This window comes from Capsicum annuum, chromosome 8 (genome assembly GCF_002878395.1).
Source record: "Capsicum annuum cultivar UCD-10X-F1 chromosome 8, UCD10Xv1.1, whole genome shotgun sequence".
Lineage (NCBI taxonomy): Eukaryota > Viridiplantae > Streptophyta > Magnoliopsida > Solanales > Solanaceae > Capsicum > Capsicum annuum.
The window spans coordinates 148,850,964-148,870,995 of NC_061118.1; the positions used below are offsets into that span (position 1 = coordinate 148,850,964).

General features: G+C 31.6%; 1 protein-coding gene across 1 annotated transcript; it reads left to right on the forward strand.

Annotated features, from left to right (window-relative positions):
- Positions 1–8,365: 8,365 nt before the first annotated feature.
- LOC107839378 (calcium and calcium/calmodulin-dependent serine/threonine-protein kinase) lies at positions 8,366–20,032 on the forward strand (the record flags this gene model as incomplete). Its single annotated transcript, XM_016682834.2, is given in 8 exon segments — positions 8,366–8,923; positions 9,296–9,604; positions 10,442–10,496; positions 10,620–10,730; positions 18,471–18,706; positions 18,793–19,000; positions 19,230–19,289; positions 19,838–20,032. Coding segments are annotated over 8 exon segments (1,551 nt in total). The 5' UTR covers positions 8,366–8,528.

The window sequence follows — 20,032 nt, forward strand, 5'->3', positions numbered from 1 at the left end:
ATTTTAAATTTGAATACGACAGACGGTGAACCAAAATTTATTTTGATATAAAAAAATCTTGTATATGTGTCACTAGCTATTCAAAAATTATATTTGAAAGTGAAAATTATATTGGAAACTAAATTTTACTTGTAAAAGGAGTTAAAATTTTATGAGTAAAACTCGTCGTTCCACATAAAATACTCTTCAAATCTGTTTATTGGCTTTAAATTTTTTAAATTAAATTAATAGCTGCAAGAATAAAATTATAAAGTAAGATTGATTTACAAATAATGTTTCATTATTTGCAAATCGCACGCAAATAGCGCATATGTCGTAATGCTTAAATTTTAGCATCGTGAAAAATTAATATTATATGACGAGCGTTAGCCGACAATTAATTGCAGGACTAAAAGAAGTCTTTATAAGGAAAAGAAATACACGGGCCAATAACATCTTAATTTAAAAATTGGCGATCGATGAACCAACAATTCATTTCAATGCTTAAAGAAATATTCTATGTGTCAAGAAGTATATGCGCCAATAACTTTTTTAAAAAATAATTTTTGAAAGTAAAAATTCAATTTATAAATATCTTTTTACTTGTAAAAATTGAAGTTTTGTGAGTAAAAAGTTGATTCTACATAAATAACCTTCAAATTAGTTTATTAGCTTTTATTTTCTAACTTAAGTTGAAAGATGGAAGAACAAAATTGTAAAGCAAAATTATTGTATATCCAGTATATTCACATAAAGTAGAATTTAGAGAGGTAGGATATACACAGTTAGCACCACTACTTCAAATGTGAGGTGGACAGGTTATTTTGAATAAACCTCAGTGTCAAGACTAAGGAAAAAGAAATATATGTATCAATATTTTTTTAATGAAAGTAAAAATTGTATTTGAAATTATATTTTACTTATAAAAAGAGATTGAAATTTTGTGCGTGAAAATTGTCATTCCACATAAATTACTCTTTAAATTAGCTTTGAATTTTCTAAATTAAGTTGGAGGCTGAAAGAATAAAATTGTTTGATTTACATATAATGTTTTATTATTTGTAGACAGCACGTATGTTCAAGTACTTAAACTTTAGCATTGATAAAAGTTACTATTATTTGACGAGCGTTAATCGATAATTTATTGCAAAACTATAGATTTGTAAGAAAAAGTACACATGTCAACAACATTTTAATTTGAAAAATGATGATAGATGAACCAACAATTTTATTTTATTATTTGAAAAAACACGTACGTTCAAATGCTTAAATTTTAGTTCCGCTTTAAGTTAGTAGTATTTGATGAGCGTTTACAATTTATTACAAAATTAAAAAAAAATCCTAGAAGGGAAAGAAGTACATGTATCAACAATTTTTAAATTTGAAAATCGACGGTAGATGAACTAACAACTTATTCCTATGTTAAAATATTTTTTTTAAGGAAAAAAGTGCATACGTGTCAATAAATTTAAGGAAATTTAAGTTACACTAAAAGTCAATATTAGACGACGAGCGTTAACCGATAATTTATTGTAAAACTAAAAAAAATCTTTGAAAGAAAAAAACAAATATATATGTTGATAAATTTTAAATCTGAAAATCGGCCGGTGAACCAACAATTTGTTTCAATATAAAGAAATCTTCTAAATGAAAAGAATATTTGTGTCAATAAATTTTCAAAAATAATATTTGAAAGTTAAAATTGTATTTGAAAATAATTTCTACTTGTAAAAGGAGTTAAAAGTTTTGTGAGTGAAAAAATGTTATTCGATATAAAATACTCTTCAAAGCTGTTTGTTAGCTTTAAGTTTTCTAAATTAAGTTGACAGCTGGTAGGATAAAATTATAAAATAACACCAACTTACAAAATTATTTCATTATTTGCAAATTGCAAAAACACAGAAATAGCACGTATGTCCAAATGCTTCAAGTTTAGAAATAGTTGAAAGTTAAATTATTCAATGAGCATTAACAAATAATTTATCTCCATTTTAAAAGAAACCTTCTAAGAAAAAAAAGAAACATATGTGTCAATATCTTTTAAAATAACATTTAAAAATAAAATTGACTTGTAAAAAGAGTAGAAACATTTTGAATGAAAAATCATTATTCCACATAAAATACTCTTTCAAATTAGTTTATTGGCTTTAAATTTTTTAAATTTAGTTGAATAATGAAAGTTGTAAAACAACACTTATTTACGGACAATGTTTCATTATTTGCAAATAGCATGTATGTTCAAATGCTTAAATTTGAGCTCTGTTAAAAAATAATTTTATTCAACGAGCATTAATTAATTAATAATTTAATGTAAAATTAAACGAAATTTTTGTAAGAAAAAGAAGTGCTCGTATCAATACATTTTTCAATTTGAAAGTTGATGATCAGTGAATCAATAATTTTATTTCACAATTTGCAATAACGTGTATTTTCAATTGCTTAAATTTATTCTTCACTAAAAATTAATGATATTCGATGAGCTTTAACCGATTATTTATTATAAAATTTATAAAATCTTTAACAAGAAAAGAAGTGCACGTGTCAATAACTTTTAAATTTAAAAGTCGACGATCTATAAACCAACAATTTATTTGAATACTAAAGAAAATCTTCTAATAAAAAATAAACACGTCAATAACTTTTTTTAAAAAATAACATTTTGAAGTTAAAATTATATTTGAAAATAGATTTAACTTGCAAATTGAGTTGAATTTTGTGACTGAAAAACTGTTATTCCACATAAAATATTTTTTAAATCAGTTTATTAACTTTAAATTTCCTAATCAAGTAGAAGATCGGAAGAATAAAATTATAAAACAATCGATTTAGAGATAATATTTCATTATTTGCAAATAACATATATGTCCAAACGGAATTAGCTATCTAAACTTCCACCATAAAACTTTGATTTTCTATCTCATATTTCCTTTCCCCCAAAACCAAATTCTCAAAACTTCAATAAAAAGAGTTGATGACAACTTATTTTATTTACTGTTTTCTTTCAAAGTAAAATAATAAATTTGAAGGAGCAATATGTAAATATTTATAAATGGTCAGTGTAAATAAAATAAATAAAACGTAAGTGAAAATACGAAATTAGGTGTCTTAATTTAATGATGAAAAAATATCGCTATCTCTTTTTTATATTGAATAAAATATCAAAATATATTTCCATAAAAATGAAAATAACAATAAGAATAATAATAATTGCACTAGTATACGACAGTTGGAAGCTCTTTGTTAACTCCTGAAGTACACTATTTCAACATTTTAAATATTAATTAATATCTGCAAATTAAGTAACATATCATTAATTTAACTAGCCAAAATAGAGAAACAAAATAGTAAATTATAATTAAGAAGAAAATCTTATAAAATGGAAATAAAAATAAAATCAAAATAAACGTAAATAATAGAATCTCTCCATATTTTTTTCTCTCTCATTTACTCTCGATTGTGAGCTAAATTTTTCTGTAAATATTTTATAAATTTGTCAAGTCAAGACATCTCTATAATCTTTATGTAATAATATCTTTTCATAATAGTTAAACTTTTCGAAACTGATTGTTATATTTTATTTAACTTCTTTATGATATTTTTTAACCTATAATTGGCAATATCCATTACTTAACAACACAATCTTTGTAAATTCATTCCTTACGTTACATAACAACTTTTTTTTAGCAATATAATAAATAACCATCTTTATAAAAATAAAATCTCTAAGACCATTAATAATAGATATTATAATTTACGGAGTACTATTTATATCCAAAGATATTATATAAACATATAATTGCAACATTAAATAGTGCCCTTTTTTAATATTACGTCACATAAATCAACAGGAAGGGATTGATTTTATAGAAACTGTGAATTAAGGAATCCAGTCAATCGATTTGTATTCTATAGGGAATGCAGGGGCATAATAGCAAATTATTTTGAGGTCAAATTGTATAATTAAGAAAACTTGGAGCACCTATACAAAGTAATTATGAAATTCAGCCGCCTTTTTTGATTCTGATTTTAACGTTGCCCATTTTTCATTAATTGCATTTTCACCCCGATTAAAACTTGTCACGTGTAAGGTTTAATTGCAGGACCCTACCAAACAAACTGGTCCATGTTTTTCTATTTTAATTTAAGCTAAAGTTGGGTGTTGGTCCCATCATCCAATGCTTTGAGCTTATCCATTCTCCTTAACCTACACAAATTATAAACTATGTTGGTCGGATTTTTCAAAATGTTATCGAACGCGTGTAGTATTTTCTAAAAAATAATATATTTTTTAAAAAATTTAATACGAATGTAATAATATTTTGGAGAATTGAAATAACTTAGATTATAACCATGTTGGGCAGTGGTAAAATGATAAAAATGGCCCTTTTTGTTTAAAGATAGGTCTAAAATGGTCATCTAAACGTAATTATGGACTGTTTTGATCTTTTAAGATTGTGTAAAATAAGAATTTTTAGTATATACTCCCTCCGTCTCAAATATCCTAATTTAATTTTTCATTTTACTTGTATTTTTTTCATTAATTAAGAAGAGATAATTTTTTTTTTCATATTTTACCTTTTGCATTAATTACTTTTTCTCAAATTCATTCGTAGCCACGGTTCCTACTGTCGACACCCCGACCCTCAATTTTACCGCCCAAGTATTTATCTAAATTATAATAAATGATTTTAGGATTATATTTTTTCTTATTCACGTTGGAACACAATATAGTAAAAAACTCACTTACTTTTTACCACAAGAACATTTTACTTCGTCCTTGAACTACCTAAATGTTAACAACTTGTGTGATAAGGATTGTCTTTATCTAACAAGTGTAGTGCCAATTTTGAAATAAATTCAACATAAATTTCCTACCTATTGAAATTAATTACATAAAATTTCTTTTAGTTCTCTCTTGAATTTTGTAAATATACACATACATTCGATTGTCCATCATACATAACTCGATTGTATGATAAAACAGTTAATCTTATATTTAAGGTAAGATGATAAAACATAATCTCCTACATTCATGAAAAGAGTAATCAGATAAAATATTCATTCTCTTAAATAAAACCATTAATTATCTATAATTATGTTTTGTACGATTAAATAAAATAACTGAAATATAAATTAAAAAAAAAACTCTTAAACATCACTGTTAGTTTTCCTCATTTTTAATGACGTTTTTGAAAAGAAAAAAAACGTCTTCATCTTTCTTCAATTCTCAGAAAAAAATATAAACATACCCATATGGTTGTATCATTTCGGAATTTGGGAGTTGAAAATCATTTATCAATTCTATAAAAGTGATGCAATTATTATTTCGGAAAGTACAACTTTTTGAAATTGATTGCTACGATCGCGATGGAATTGAATATTGACGAAGTTCGTAAAAAAATCGAAGTAAAATACACAACAATTTCACATGTACGAGGGCAACTTATACATTTAAAAAATAAACTGCAGTAATGTATAATGTCATACTACACATTTAAATTTTTCACCTTAAACATGTATGACCTATATATCTTGACAGAAGGTATAATGAAAATTTATATAAAAATAAGACTTTCTAACAGTATAATACCACATAAAGCATAAAATGCATTTTATAAGGACTTTTAATGTATAATATATTAAAATATATATCTTCAGGCTTATATTATACATTAGAATAAGTATAAGGGCAACTTATACATTTTAAAAATAAACTGCAGTAATGTATAATTTCATATTACACATCTAAATTTTTCACTTTAAACATGTATGACCTATTAGTTTGACAGAAGGTATAGTAAAAAATTATACAAAAATAAGATTTTTTAACTGTAAAATACAACATAAAACACAACCAATATAATAAGAACTTCAAATGTATAACATATTGAAAATATATATCATTAGACTTATATTATACATTAGTTTTCCAAAATAACTAAAGTAGAATGCCTGATATATTATATCCTATACTTTCAAACAAAAACTTCAAGAATGTATAATGTTACACCACACATATAAAATATTAACATTATACATTCTTTATCTATAAATTTGTCAGAATGTATAATGTAACCTTATACAAAATTCACAGATTATAATTGTATAATTCGACTAAATACAAAAACACCCTCTTTTATATATACAAAAACTTACGTTATAAACAAATGTGTTAAATAAAGTGATGTATAATGTATAAAATCTACATCTTTGGACGCGATGACAAGTAATTTCTTCCCATCGTAGCAAATCACTTATTCTTTTGAGTAGCCTCGGTGTACAAATTGCAGTTATCTTTACAACCACAAAGTTGGCCAATTTCAACAAAAAACAAACATCAAGTTAGACAAAATACTGAAACATATAAAATAGAATCTTTGAAATATAAAGTTAGATCCAAGAATATTGAAAGAATTTGATCCTTGAAAGAGTATATTAAAAAAATATAAAACGGAGCAAGATCATTCCTTTTCAGAAATAGAATAATATAAACAAACATTAAATAATCAAATAATTAGGATTTAGATTCTTACAGAAGATTGAGTAAGTGATTTCGTTGATTCAATTGTTTGAATAAACGTCGTTGTGCTCTGTTCACAAGAATCATTTTCCGTGGCATGTTTCACCCCGTTGTGCTCTGCTGCTGATGATGATGACCCAATTGAGATTTTTCGAAGCTTCTGATAATTCGTCGCCATTTTTTTTGCCTTTGTTTTCTTAAACAAGTCCATGACTTTCTGATTTAGTGAAGTTTAAAAATAATAATTTAAAATTAGTGAATGAAATCAATAAGTTCAATTAATGTTTTAAAACTTACAATGGTAAACTCTAAGTATGATTGCTTGATTTTAGGCGTGAAAAAAGGGATCGAATAATGGAGGATAAACTGATTTGTAATGGGAGAGAAAAAGAGGGAGGAAAATACGGCTTTTTTTGGATGTATAGTATTAAGGAGAGAGGAGTTACCAAATAAGGGAGTTTTTGTAATTATTTTGGGATTTGTGTAAATACTTACCAATTTGAAATTTAATGTAATTATGTAACTTTAACTTGTGTATATAGGTAAGTTTTAGTAAATTCAATTTCAAGGAAGGTCTTAAACTATGAACTCTAAAACACTGATGTAGGTATAGCCCATGTTCACAGGCTTTGGGTGGACTATATGACTTCCATGATTGGGCTGCCCATTTGGGCTCCTGAACTAACACTACTTCTTTTTTTTTTGGTTCTTCATCCGGTGTTCGGAACCCACATTGGAGCCTGACTAATTCAGATTCGCGTCGGGTAGAGCTCCATTCAGAGGGTAGCGCTCCCAACAGAGTTTTCTCCATGCTCAGGAGAACTAACACTACTTCACTTTTTGCTGTTTCTTTACAAAGAAAATTTAAATATTGTCACAAAATTGCTAGACTAGTTTGAACTTTAAGTCGAACCAAACAATATCTTGAAGTGTATATAGTATATCAATGTATAAGATTATATTGTTGAAACTTTATTTATCTATGATTGTAGGTAAGATGATAGAAAATCCGGACCTAACTTCTATTTATGATTTTACGAGACTTATTACTTCGCTTAGTTGTTGGGCCGCTGATGCAAATATAATAATTTTTGATCTAGAAATTAATTCGAATTTAGATTTTAACATGTTAGGTAGTTTTTATATATATATATATATATATATACTTGTAGTTTGATCATCGCAAATACTGCACGAGAAGATTTAGAAGAGGATAAGGATAAAGGAGATGAGTGCATTTCATATATTAGTCATGTACGAAAGTAGCGTTGGAGTTCCACATAGGTCATTTAGGGATTAATTAGCTAGAGGACTTTGTTATACGTGGGCTTGAACAATCGTTCCCTCAAAAGCTAATTTTTGTGATTGATTTAGGCCAAGATCCATTTTCTTATCATGATATCAAAGTCAGATGTATTCAGTTCATATATCTAATGTTGGGCAACCCGTCTTATAATCTTGAGCGTGCAGGAAGTGTTGGAGTCCCACATTATTCATTTTCTTATATGGTCTTGAATAATAATCCCTCATAGACTAGCTTTTGAAATTGAGTTAGTTTGGTTCCAATATCCATTTCATTACTAATCATCACAACCTATTTATGTAAATCAAATATGAAATCCAACAAGTAAGCTAAAGTACTATTATTAAATAAGATCAACAGTAAAAATTTGTACAGGCCTTCTCTATATGATTCAAGAACAAAGATAATAATTAGCCTAATTTCAAAATTATTAAGTTATTAATTTTATGACTTAGTCAATTGTCTGTTGTTGTTAGGCTCTCCCCTTTGTTGCCATTTGGTTATAACATTTCATGATCCCACTGTACCCCACCCTGCCCGGCCCCCAACAAAAAATAATGTAAGAAGAATGAACAAAAGACCATAATTACAAATCTCAATCATTATATAATCATTATAATTTGATGATATAATTACTCAATCAGTTAGATCAAACTCAACTACTACTTCTCTATTTCTTTCTTCTTCAACACCCTCCTAAGACCTCATATATAAGTAGACTTTTTGATGGGACAAAAGGTGTTAGATAGAACAACAAGTTTAAGTAATGAATATGAAGTGACAGATATTCTTGGAAGAGGAGGCTTCTCAGTAGTAAGGAGAGGAAAAAGTAGAACAACACATGAAGTTGTTGCCATCAAGACTCTCCGGCGGTTCGGACCGCCGGAGAAGAAAGAATATAAGAACAATACTACTACTACTAATAATAACTCAAGAGCTTTGATATCAGAGAGTTTGTTGACAAATGAATTGTTAGTGATGAGGAAGATTGTTGAAGATGTATCACCTCATCCAAATGTGATTCATTTGTATGATGTTTGTGAGGATTCTTATGGGGTTCATCTCATCTTGGAACTTTGCTCTGGTGGGGAGTTATTTGATCGGATTGTTGGACAAGCAAGGTATTCCTCAATACATTCTATATTTGTTTATGTTCGTGGTGTTTGACTATACGCTTTTTTTTTTCTTTAAAAATAAAATAAAATAAAAATTAATTAAAATTTTTAATCTTGATATGAAAATCTAATTGCACTTGAACTACATGAAAATCCGATATCATGATTAAAAGAAATCGATTTTGGCGTGGTTCAACCACGTCTAAAACGATATAAAGAGACCTCGTCATGCCTTAATAGCGGATGCACGACACTCAAACATTAAAATCAAATTATTATGAAACTGTTTTAAATTCCACAAGCATTTAATTTTCTGTTATTAATTTATATCATTTCTTTTGTCCTCCTTTCTCCTAATAATTTTAATTTTGCTAACAGGTATTATAACGAGGCCGGTGCTGCTGCAGTGGTAAGACAAATAGCTAAGGGACTTGAGGCGCTACATGGGGCAAATATAGTTCACAGGGACTTGAAACCAGAGAATTGTTTATTCTTAAACAAGGATAAAAATTCACCACTGAAGATCATGGACTTTGGGCTCAGTTCATTCGAGGATTTTGCAAATCCAGTTGTTGGTTTGTTTGGTTCAATTGATTATGTTTCACCAGAAGCACTTTCGAGAGAGAAAATCACCACCAAGACTGATATTTGGTCACTTGGTGTTATCCTTTACATTCTCCTCTCCGGGTTAGTATGCTTAATTTCCTCTAATCTATCTTATTGAAAGTTGCATGTGGATATTTTCGGGATGACCTGACTGTGCTAAATAATCTTTACACTATCGGTTAAATTTGGTAGCAAAAAATAAATAAATAAAAACTTCAAATAAACTTGACTTCATGCGTGACATCACGATTATCAAGAGAAAAAAATTTGAAATGAATTTGCTAATCGAGTTTAGAGATATTTATAAATTAAATAAACAAGTTGGTACAACATCAATTAAGTTTGTATAGAGAATAGTATTAGGTAAGACAAATGCTTCTATAGTCAGACTGATTCATTTATAAGTGATTTTAGTTTTATGGCCCTTAATTTTTCCTTATGGTATACATACATCAATTGATATAGCTACATGTGAAATAACTGACCAAATATTAGAAAGGTGTTAAGAGTTTAATAGAAAAGGTCTTATACAAATTAAAGTGATATTCTTTGTCAGACCTCATAGGATTACTCACCACCTCAATTATTGAAAGGTACATAAATTATAATAGAGTATTACTAGCATTTATACATATTTATAATTAAATAATTGAAACCCCCATGATCCACATCTTAGTTATTTTTAGTGGATTTGACTTGAATGAGGCAGCTCCCGTTTGCCCCCTTTTAATCCTCATTTAATTTTTTTAGAAAAAGAAATAGAGGATATAAGCAGTAGCCCTCTTCATCATATATTTAATTAATAAAACTTAATGGTTAAATGAGATAATTTCATTCTTATAATGGTTAATAATAATAATAATAATAATAATAATAATTATAATAATGTTTTATTATGAATGTCCAATATAACCTCAGGTACCCACCTTTCTTCGCGCCGTCCAATCGGCAAAAGCAACAAATGATATTAAATGTGAGTCACCCTCCCTACTATATACTATTTCACATATAATTTAATTTTCTCTGATTATTTAATTTCATGATGTTGTCTCTTTCTTTCTAATTAATAAAAAATGAAAATTTTAAATTTATGCAGGGACAGTTCAGCTTTGATGAGAAAACATGGAAGAAAATATCTTCATCAGCAAAGCAACTAATTTCCAGTCTCTTGAAAGTTGATCCTAACATGAGGCCTACTGCTCAAGAGGTTTAATTCGATCTTTTTTAGTGAAAATTCCAGCTGTGCCAATTTTTTATTGTCACAAAATTATATTAATTGTGTCAAAAAAATAATAAAAATTTGCCTAATAGATGATTTCTTTCTATTAATCCAAAAAATTAAAAATAATAGATGATTCTTTCAAGTATCTAAAATGATAGGAGGTCACAAGCAATTACCGAGTGGCGAATCCATTAATTAAGGAGATTCAATATTAACTAAATATACATGAAAATCAGCTTTAATCTTATGTATACACTATAATTTTTTGACAAAACTCCTTTTGGGTACCCTAGCTCCACCGGGGTGGATCTAGGTTGAAAATGTGGTGCTCTGGTACTCATTAAACCTGATGCAGAATAGGTATAATTATATAAGAAATGTATAAAAATTGGTATAAGATGGAAAAAAGCACTCATAAAATCAAAAAGATAGCTGGGTGCTTTGATTTCTAGTGGAACCTTAAAACTTTGGGTGTTAATATGTGTGTTTGAACCTCCTGAGCACTCACGACCCTAAAATCCTAGGTTCGCCACTGCTCCACCCATCAGTGGCGGAGCCAATATTTTAACTAAGGGAGTTCAAAATCGAAAAATGTGAACAAAAGAATGAGTCGAAGGGGGTTCAACGTCTACTATATATACATGAAAAATAATTTTAATCTTGTATAAATAGTATAATTTACCACCGAACCCCCTCACTATTAGCTAGCGCGCTCTGCCCCTGCCACCCATTGCAGTTATATATCCTGAAATTAGTTGAGGTGTGCTCAAACTGATCTGAGAACCACAACTATAAAAAAACAAATAGTGTCCCAATAATTTTATTTTTGAACTTTTCCATTTAACTAACTTATTGTATAGATAGTGCTATTTCATGTGTATTTCGGATACACGAATCTGTATATATATACAACACCAACTTCAACAATAGTTCATGTACAAACAAGAACACATTTGAAGTTCTTTAACACCTTCAACAAAAGATTACTAATAATTTATCCAAGAAGTGTGTTAGATTTTAGAAAATAGATGAAATAGAATTTAAGGCCAAGTTCCCCGACTTCACGGAGTGTCCTTAAGGAATAATTTTCCTCACTGGACCCAAGGTTAAGGAATATTCCTCCCAGGATAAATGCCCTACCGAGGTTAAGGAATCATCATCCCAAGATAAATGGCCTACAATCCGAACAATAGTGGTACCTCAAATTGTCGGATTCTACGAACTCACTCAACAACTTAATGATCACACAGAGTTTTTGTTAAGTATAGAAGTGTTTTTGCTGTCAAAATTCATATCCATACCTGAGGGAAATAGCAGGTATTTATAGCCTTAAGTGTATCCTTTCAGAAAGGATGCATTGGTTCAGTAGAAAGGCACCATTTTGTAACAGTCACGTATCTGTGCTGGAACTGCGCCAGGACTGCATCCAAAGTACGGCTGCAGATGACATTTTGCAGATTCCAGTGAGCATCTACGCTTGAACTGCATCCGCAGTTTTTGATCTGCGTGCGCAGATCGGTCGCATTTCAAAACAGTGTGCCTTTTCTCGAAGGGTCACATTCCTCCGTGATGTGCGTTGTGTATGCGTTAGAATTGCGCCTACATTTGGAGAAATTCAGATTTTGGAATTTTGAATTAAATTATCACTTGTAAACAAGTTTCAAATAAATTTTGTCTAAAAAATTAGATCTCATCGATCGATTATTTGACAAATCCAAATTCAAATTCGAATTCGAAGTCGAAGCTGAGTCGAGCGAGAGACGACAATGATGGCGCAGGGTATCTCTTATTTCTCACATCACTTACTATGTGGACTTAGTGTTTCTAATTATAAACACTCACAAGTTCTCTTCTCCGACCAATGTGGGAGAAATGAGTGAATTTTTCAATTTAGGAGTACACTTTCCAAATTGGTGTCTCCCTTCTCTCCACTATTTTTTTCTCCGTTTTTCATTCACATACACCTTGAACCCAACAATCCCCCACATGAATGGGGAATGGCTATCTTTTGAAAATTTTACGGACAAGTATGTGATCATTTAGCAAAGACTGATTGCATCTGGATAAGTAGGTTTCTCTCTGAACTTTTCATAGTGAACATACATCGGATGCACTCGGTCAATCGGTAGATTTGATATCTTTGAACCGTCAAGCTTTAATGTACACCTAGACAACACATGTCACACAACCAACCTTTTACTGTTTATGGTTCTCACGTTTTTGTTCTTTTCAGCCATGAACACGTCCTGATTTCATGAGAGCTTAGAGAATAGGCTTTTACTAACATTCTCTTTGAAGCGGCTTCCACTTCGCCCTCACATAGGTGATTTCTAAACGTTTAATCCTGTAGATTAAACTATTTGATCAAATCTGCCAAATTCAGATAATCATTAAAAGACTTTTCACTTTAGTCTTATCCTTGTTTACTACACATTGTCTACATCATGAGAATGAGTTGGGTAATTGACAATGTTGAACCGGTCAGACACAACTTTGTTTGATCTCTTTGAACCTAGCTCTTGGGATCTCCGGTTTTCTAGGTAGAGTTACCGCCATGCTGACTTGTCTTAGGCCTTAAACCCATTCCCTTAGATGTCCTTTCCACTCCTTCTCTAGATAGGCCTTTTGTAAGTGAATCCGACACATTATCCTTTGACTTTACATAGTCAACAGTGATAATTCCAGTAGAGAGAAGTTCCCTAACGGTATTATGTCTCTGTCGTATGTAACGAGATTTACCGTTGTACATCATGCTCCCTGCCCTACCTATTGCCGCTTGGCTATCACAGTGTATACATACTGGTTCCACTGGTTTGGTCCAATGAGGAATATCTTTCAAGAAATTTCGAAGCCATTCTGCTTCTTCACCGGCTTTATCCAATGCGATAAATTCAGATTCCATTGTAGAACGAACAATACAAGTTTGTTTGGATGATTTCCAAGAGACTGCTCCTCCACCGAAAGTAAATACATATCCACTTATGGATTTTACTTTGTTCGATCCGGTGATCCAATTTGCATCACTATATCCTTCGAGTACCGCAGGATATTTATTATAATGCAAAGCATAGTCTTGAGTGTATTTAAGATACTCCAAAACTCTTTTCATTGCCATTTAATGAGTTTTATTGAGATTACTCGTGTACAGACTCAATTTACTAATAGTGCATGCTATGTCTGGTCGTGTACAGTTCATTATATACATTAAACATCCGAATACTCTTGCGTACTCCAATTGTGAGTCACTTTCACCTTCATTCTTTCGAAGTGCAAAGCTCACATCCAATGGAATCTTGGCAATACCGAATTTCATATACTTGAATTTGTCAAGTACATTTTTGATATAATGAGACTCTGACAATGCCAACCCTTGTGGAGTTCTATGGATTTTGATTCCTAAGATCACATCTGCAACTTCAAGGTCTTTTATATCGAACTTGCTCTCAAGCATTCGTTTCATTGCATTTATTTCTGAAATGTCTCTACTGATGATCAACATATCATCCACATATAAACACACAATGACTTGATGATTTGGAGTGTCTTTAATATAAACACATTTATCACATTCATTTATCTTGAATCCGTTTACCAACATGGTTTGGTCATACTTTGCATGCCATTACTTAGGTGTCTGTTTTAGTCCATAAAGTGACTTAACAAGTTTACACACCTTATTTTCTTTTCCTGGAACCACAAAACCCTCAGGTTGTTTCATGTAAATTTCTTCCTCCAATTCTCTATTTAGAAATGCGGTTTTCACATTCATTTAATGGATTTCAAGACTATATACTGCCGGTAAGGCAATTAACATTCGAATCGACGTTATCCTTGTTACCGGCGAGTATGTATCAAAGTAATCAAGACCTTCTTTTTGTTTGAAGCCTTTTAATACAAGTCTTGCCTTGTATTTGTCAATAGCACCATCCGCTTTCATTTTTCTTTTGAAGATCTATTTAGAGCCTGAAGGTTTATTTCCTGGAGGAGGATCAACCAATTCCCAAGTATGGTTGCTTAAGATTGAATCAATCTCACTATTGACTGCCTCTTTCTAAATGGATGAGTCTGATGACGATATTGCTTCTTTAAATATTTGAGGCTCATTTTTAAAGAGAAATATTACAAAAACCGAACCAAACGAAGTTGACGTTATTTGACGTATACTACATCTTGGATTTTATTCATTATGTACATTCTCACTTGGTTCATCTCGAGGTCGTTTAGGACCCCCACTAGACTATTCATGTCTAGTTTTATACGGATAAATATTTTCAAAGAATTCAGCATTATCTGATTCAATTATCATATTTTCATTAATATCCTAATGTTTGAATTTATGAACCAAAAACCAACATGCTTTACTACTTTTAGAATATTCTATGAACACACAGTCCATCGTCTTAGGTCCTATCTTAACCCTTTTAGGCATAGAAACTTGGACTTTTGCTAGACATCCCCCCACTTTGAAATATTTCAAGTTAGGTTTCCTTCCTTTTCATTTTTCATAAGGAATTGATTGTGTCTTACTATGGGAAACTCTATTGAGTATACGGTTGGCTGTAAGGATAGCCTCCCCCATAAGTTTTGCGGTAAACCGGAACTTATAAGTAAGGCATTCATCATTTCCTTCAACGTTCGATTTTTCCTTTCTATAATTTCGTTAGATTGAGGTGAATACGGGGCCGTAGTTTGATGGACGATTCCATTCTCTACACATATTTCGGCGAAGGGAGATTCATATTCTCCACTCCTATCACATCTTATCATTTTTATCCTTTTCTTTAACTGATTTTCAACTTCAGTTTTGTATTGCCTAAATGCATCTATTGCTTCATCCTTACTATTTAGCAAGTAGACATAACAATATCTAGTGCAATCGTCAATAAAAGTTATGAAATATTTTTTCCCACCACGTGATGATGTTGACTTCATATCACAAATGTCAATGTGTATTAAGTCTAAGGGATTGGAATTCCTTTTAACGGACTTATAAGGATGCTTTGCATACTTTGATTCCACACACGTTTGACACTTTGATTTATTGCACTCAAAGTTTGGCAAAACCTCTAAGTTAATCATTTTTCATAACGTTTTGTAATTAACATGGCCTAAACGTTCATGCCACAAATTATAAGACTCGAGAAAGTAAGAAGAATTTGAATTTTTATTGATTTCAACATTCATTACATTCATCTTATGAAGACCCTCAGTGAGATAGCCTTTTCCTACATACATTTCTCCTTTGCTAATTATAATTTTTCCAGAAACGGTTACATATTTGAATCCTTTCTTGTTTAGAAGTGAAACAGAAATTAAGTTCCTACGTAACTCTGAAACATACAAGACATTGTTAAGTGTCAAGACCTTTCCTGAAGTCATTTTCAAGCCTACTTTTCCTGTTCCTTCTACCTTAGCCGTAGCGAAGTTAGCCATGTAGATCATTTCTTCTACTTGAGCCGGAACGAATGACGAAAACAACTCTTTGTTATCACAAACATGGCGGGTGGCACCAGAATCTATCCACCATTTGCGAGGATTCCCCACCAAGTTGCATTCTGAGAACATAGCACACAAATCATCACTTTCTTTGTTGGGCTTAACCATATTAGCTTGGTATTTTTTCTTGCCTTTCTTCGAGGCATGACAATCCGTGGACTTGTGGCCAATCTTGCCCCAATTGAAGCATTTTTCCTTAAATTTCCTCTTGAGTTGATTGCTTCCTTATTCAACTTTCTTTCTTTTCTTAGAATTATTTTGGTCATCTTCTACAATATGTGCTCCATTAATTGTAGAATTCTCTTTTAACCTTCTCTCGGCAACCTTATTATCCTCTTCAATACGCAGTCGGACAATAAGATTTTCGACAGTCATCTCCTTGCGTTTGTGCTTCAAGTAGTTTTTGAAGTCCTTCCACATAAGTGGTAGCTTCTCAATGATCGTTGCTACTTGAAATACACCATTCACAATCAAACCTTCCGCTAAGAGATCATGGATGATTACTTACAATTCCTGCACTTGAGAGACAACCGATTTTCTATCTATCATTTTAAAGTCCAGGAACCTTGCAACAAAGAATTTCTTAATCCTCGCATCATCTGTCTTGTATTTTCGTTCTATTGCCCCCCACAATTCCTTCGATTAGTTTCACTGTAAACATTATAGAGGTCGTCTTGGAGACCACTTAAGATATAATTCCTGCAAAGGAAGTCCGAGTGTTTCTAAGCCTCTACAATCATGGAATGCTCTTTGTCCGAAGTTCCCTCGGGTACCTCAGGAGCATCCTCACTAGTGAACCTTTGAAGGCATAGAGTGGTGAGGTAAAAGAACATTTTTTTCTGCCATCTCTCAAAGTCAATGCCCGCAAATTTTCTGGGCTTCTCCGCAGGTGCCATTGGTTGCAGAGCATTTGCTCGACTTGTTGAGGAAATACTAGTTGCCCCCACAGTCGTAGCTGCATCTTGCATTTGACTTTCGTTAGTCATTTTTTCTGTCACCACAAGACGAGAAAATTTAGTATTTTTAGAATACTACTTATTAACAAGTTGCAATAACTTAAACACCTCTCTTGTTTCTAGTTAACGATGAAGTTTTTATGACTTCCAATCGTCAACCGAGCGATTTCAATTTGTGATGAAGATTTTATGTCTTCAAATCACTAGTTAAATTCAAACGGAGTAGAAAACTTAAAGCTTTAATCTCCAAAAACAAGCACTACAGATTCTGTAAGGTTTATTCCTTAAGATTGTTATTTCATGTGTATTTCGGGTACACGAATATGTATAAATATACAACACCAACTTCAACAATAGTTCATGTACAAACAAGAACACCTTTGAAGTTCTTTAACACCTTCAACACAAGATTACTAATAATCTATCCAAGAAATGTGTTAGATTTCAGAAAATAGATGAAACAGAATTTAAGGCCAAGTCCCCCGATTTCACGGAGTGTCCTTAAGGAATAATTTCCCTCACTATACCCGAGGTTATGAAATCTTTCTCCCAGGATAAAATGACTTATAATCAGAACAACAACGGTACCTCAAATTGTCGGATTCTACGAACTCACTCAACAGCTTAATGATCACACAGAGTTTTTGTTAAGTATAGAAGTGTTTTTGCTGTCAAAATTCATATCCATACCTGAGGAAAATAACAGGTATTCAGCAGAAAGGCACCTTTCTGTAACAGTCACGTATTTGCTCTGGAACTGCGCCCAAAGTGCGGCCGCAGATGATATTTTGTAGATTCTAGTGAGCATATGCGTTTGAACTGCATCCGCAGTTTTTGATCTGCGCGCACAGATCGATCGCATTTCGAAACAGTACTGTGCCTTTTCTGGAAGGGTCGCATTCCTTCGTGATGTGCGTTGCGTATACGTTGGAATTGCGCCCACATTTGGAGAAATTCAGATTTTGGAATTTTGGATTAAATTATCACTTGTAAACAAGTTTCAAATAAATTTTGTCTAAAAAATTAAATCTCAATTGATCCGAAGCCGAGCAACGGCATCGATGGCACAAGGCATCTCTTTTTCCTTACCTCACTTGCCATATGAAGTTAGTGTTTCTCATTATAAACACTCACAAGTTCTCTTTTCCCATCAATGTGGGAGAAATGAGTGAACTTTCCAATTTGGGAGTACACTTTCCAAATTGATGTCTCCGTTCTCTCCACCATTTTTTTTTTCTCCATTTTCCATTCACATACACCTTGAACCCAACAGATAGTTGAACATGCATGGGTAAGGGGAGAGTTAGCAAAGGAAGAGGAGATGGATGCTGAGATTGTTTCTAGACTTCAAAGCTTCAATGCTCGTCGCAAGTTTCGTGCAGCAGCCATGGCTAGTGTCCTCAGCACCAGCTTCTCTTTGAGAACTAAGAAGTTGAAAAAGTTAGTTGGTTCCTCCTATGACCTCAAGCCTGAAGAACTGGAAAACCTCAGCCACATTTTCAAGAAAATGTAAGCATAGTTACACATCATCAATGAGATTTAGTTGTAGTAAAATGTTGTGTACATTAGTAATGTGGGAAAGGAAAATTGCACAGATGCAAAAATGGAGAAAATGCAACATTGTTGGAGTTCGAAGAGGTGCTAAAAGCTATGGAGATGACATCGTTGGTGCCTTTGGCTGGGAGGATATTTGATCTATTTGACAACAACCGTGATGGAACGGTGGACATGAGAGAGATAATAGGCGGCTTCTCTAGCCTCAAGTATTCACAAGGGGATGATGCACTTCGTCTTTGCTTTCAGGTACGCGTATCTCATGGCAATCAGTACGCAGAAACTTATAAAAAATAACATTAAAGAGCAAAACTCGACATGGTGAAAATTGGTGATCCTATATTATAGGTATGAATTTGAGATGTTTACTTATAAAGTTAGGCAGTAATAATTAGCCTAAAAAGTAAGTACACGTCTTAAACTTTTTGTTTTGTTTTGGATAATTTAGATTATAATGTTGTTACTTTATTGTAATCAGATGTATGACACTGATCGGTCAGGCTGCATTAGCAAGGAAGAAGTTGCATCCATGTTGAGAGTAATAATTCTATTCCCTTCTTATTTATGAAAATCGATAATATATATTATGATAATATTGGAAATTTGCTCTCTGTTTATCTTAGTCGCTATAAATATCGGATAGTTCTTTTATTCTTGAACATAAAATATTAAATGATGAATTTGATGAAAGTTTGCATAATTCGCATCTATGAACAACATATTATACTGTAACTTAAACCGAAACTCATGAGGAGTATATTTAAACTATTTTTGATAGTATACGAATATATTTGACACTTTTTGTCCATAATATCACCATGTGTATATCTTGTATTGCCATTGTGAAAATTGTTATGACAACAGCATCTCTAGCCATTGTATATCTACTACTCTCCCGGTCGCATTTATGCGACATGATATAATTTGGAGAGTCAAATAACTTGATTTTCATGTAATCAAAAAAATTTAAATGCTTTGATCCTTATATTCTGAACCCCGCGATAGAAAATAAGACTGAGTGAGTAACATCTTTTGTTTATTTTTCAAAGAATATAATTAGTAATTTATTTGATGAAAATATTGTAGGCACTTCCTGAAGATTGCCTTCCAATGGATATAACAGAACCTGGAAAACTTGATGAGATATTTGATTTAATGGATGCAAATAGTGATGGTAAAGTCACTTTTGATGAGTTCAAAGCTGCCATGCAAAGAGATAGTTCCCTTCAAGATGTTGTACTGTCTTCACTTCGTCCTAGCTAATTAATTCCATTTATTAAA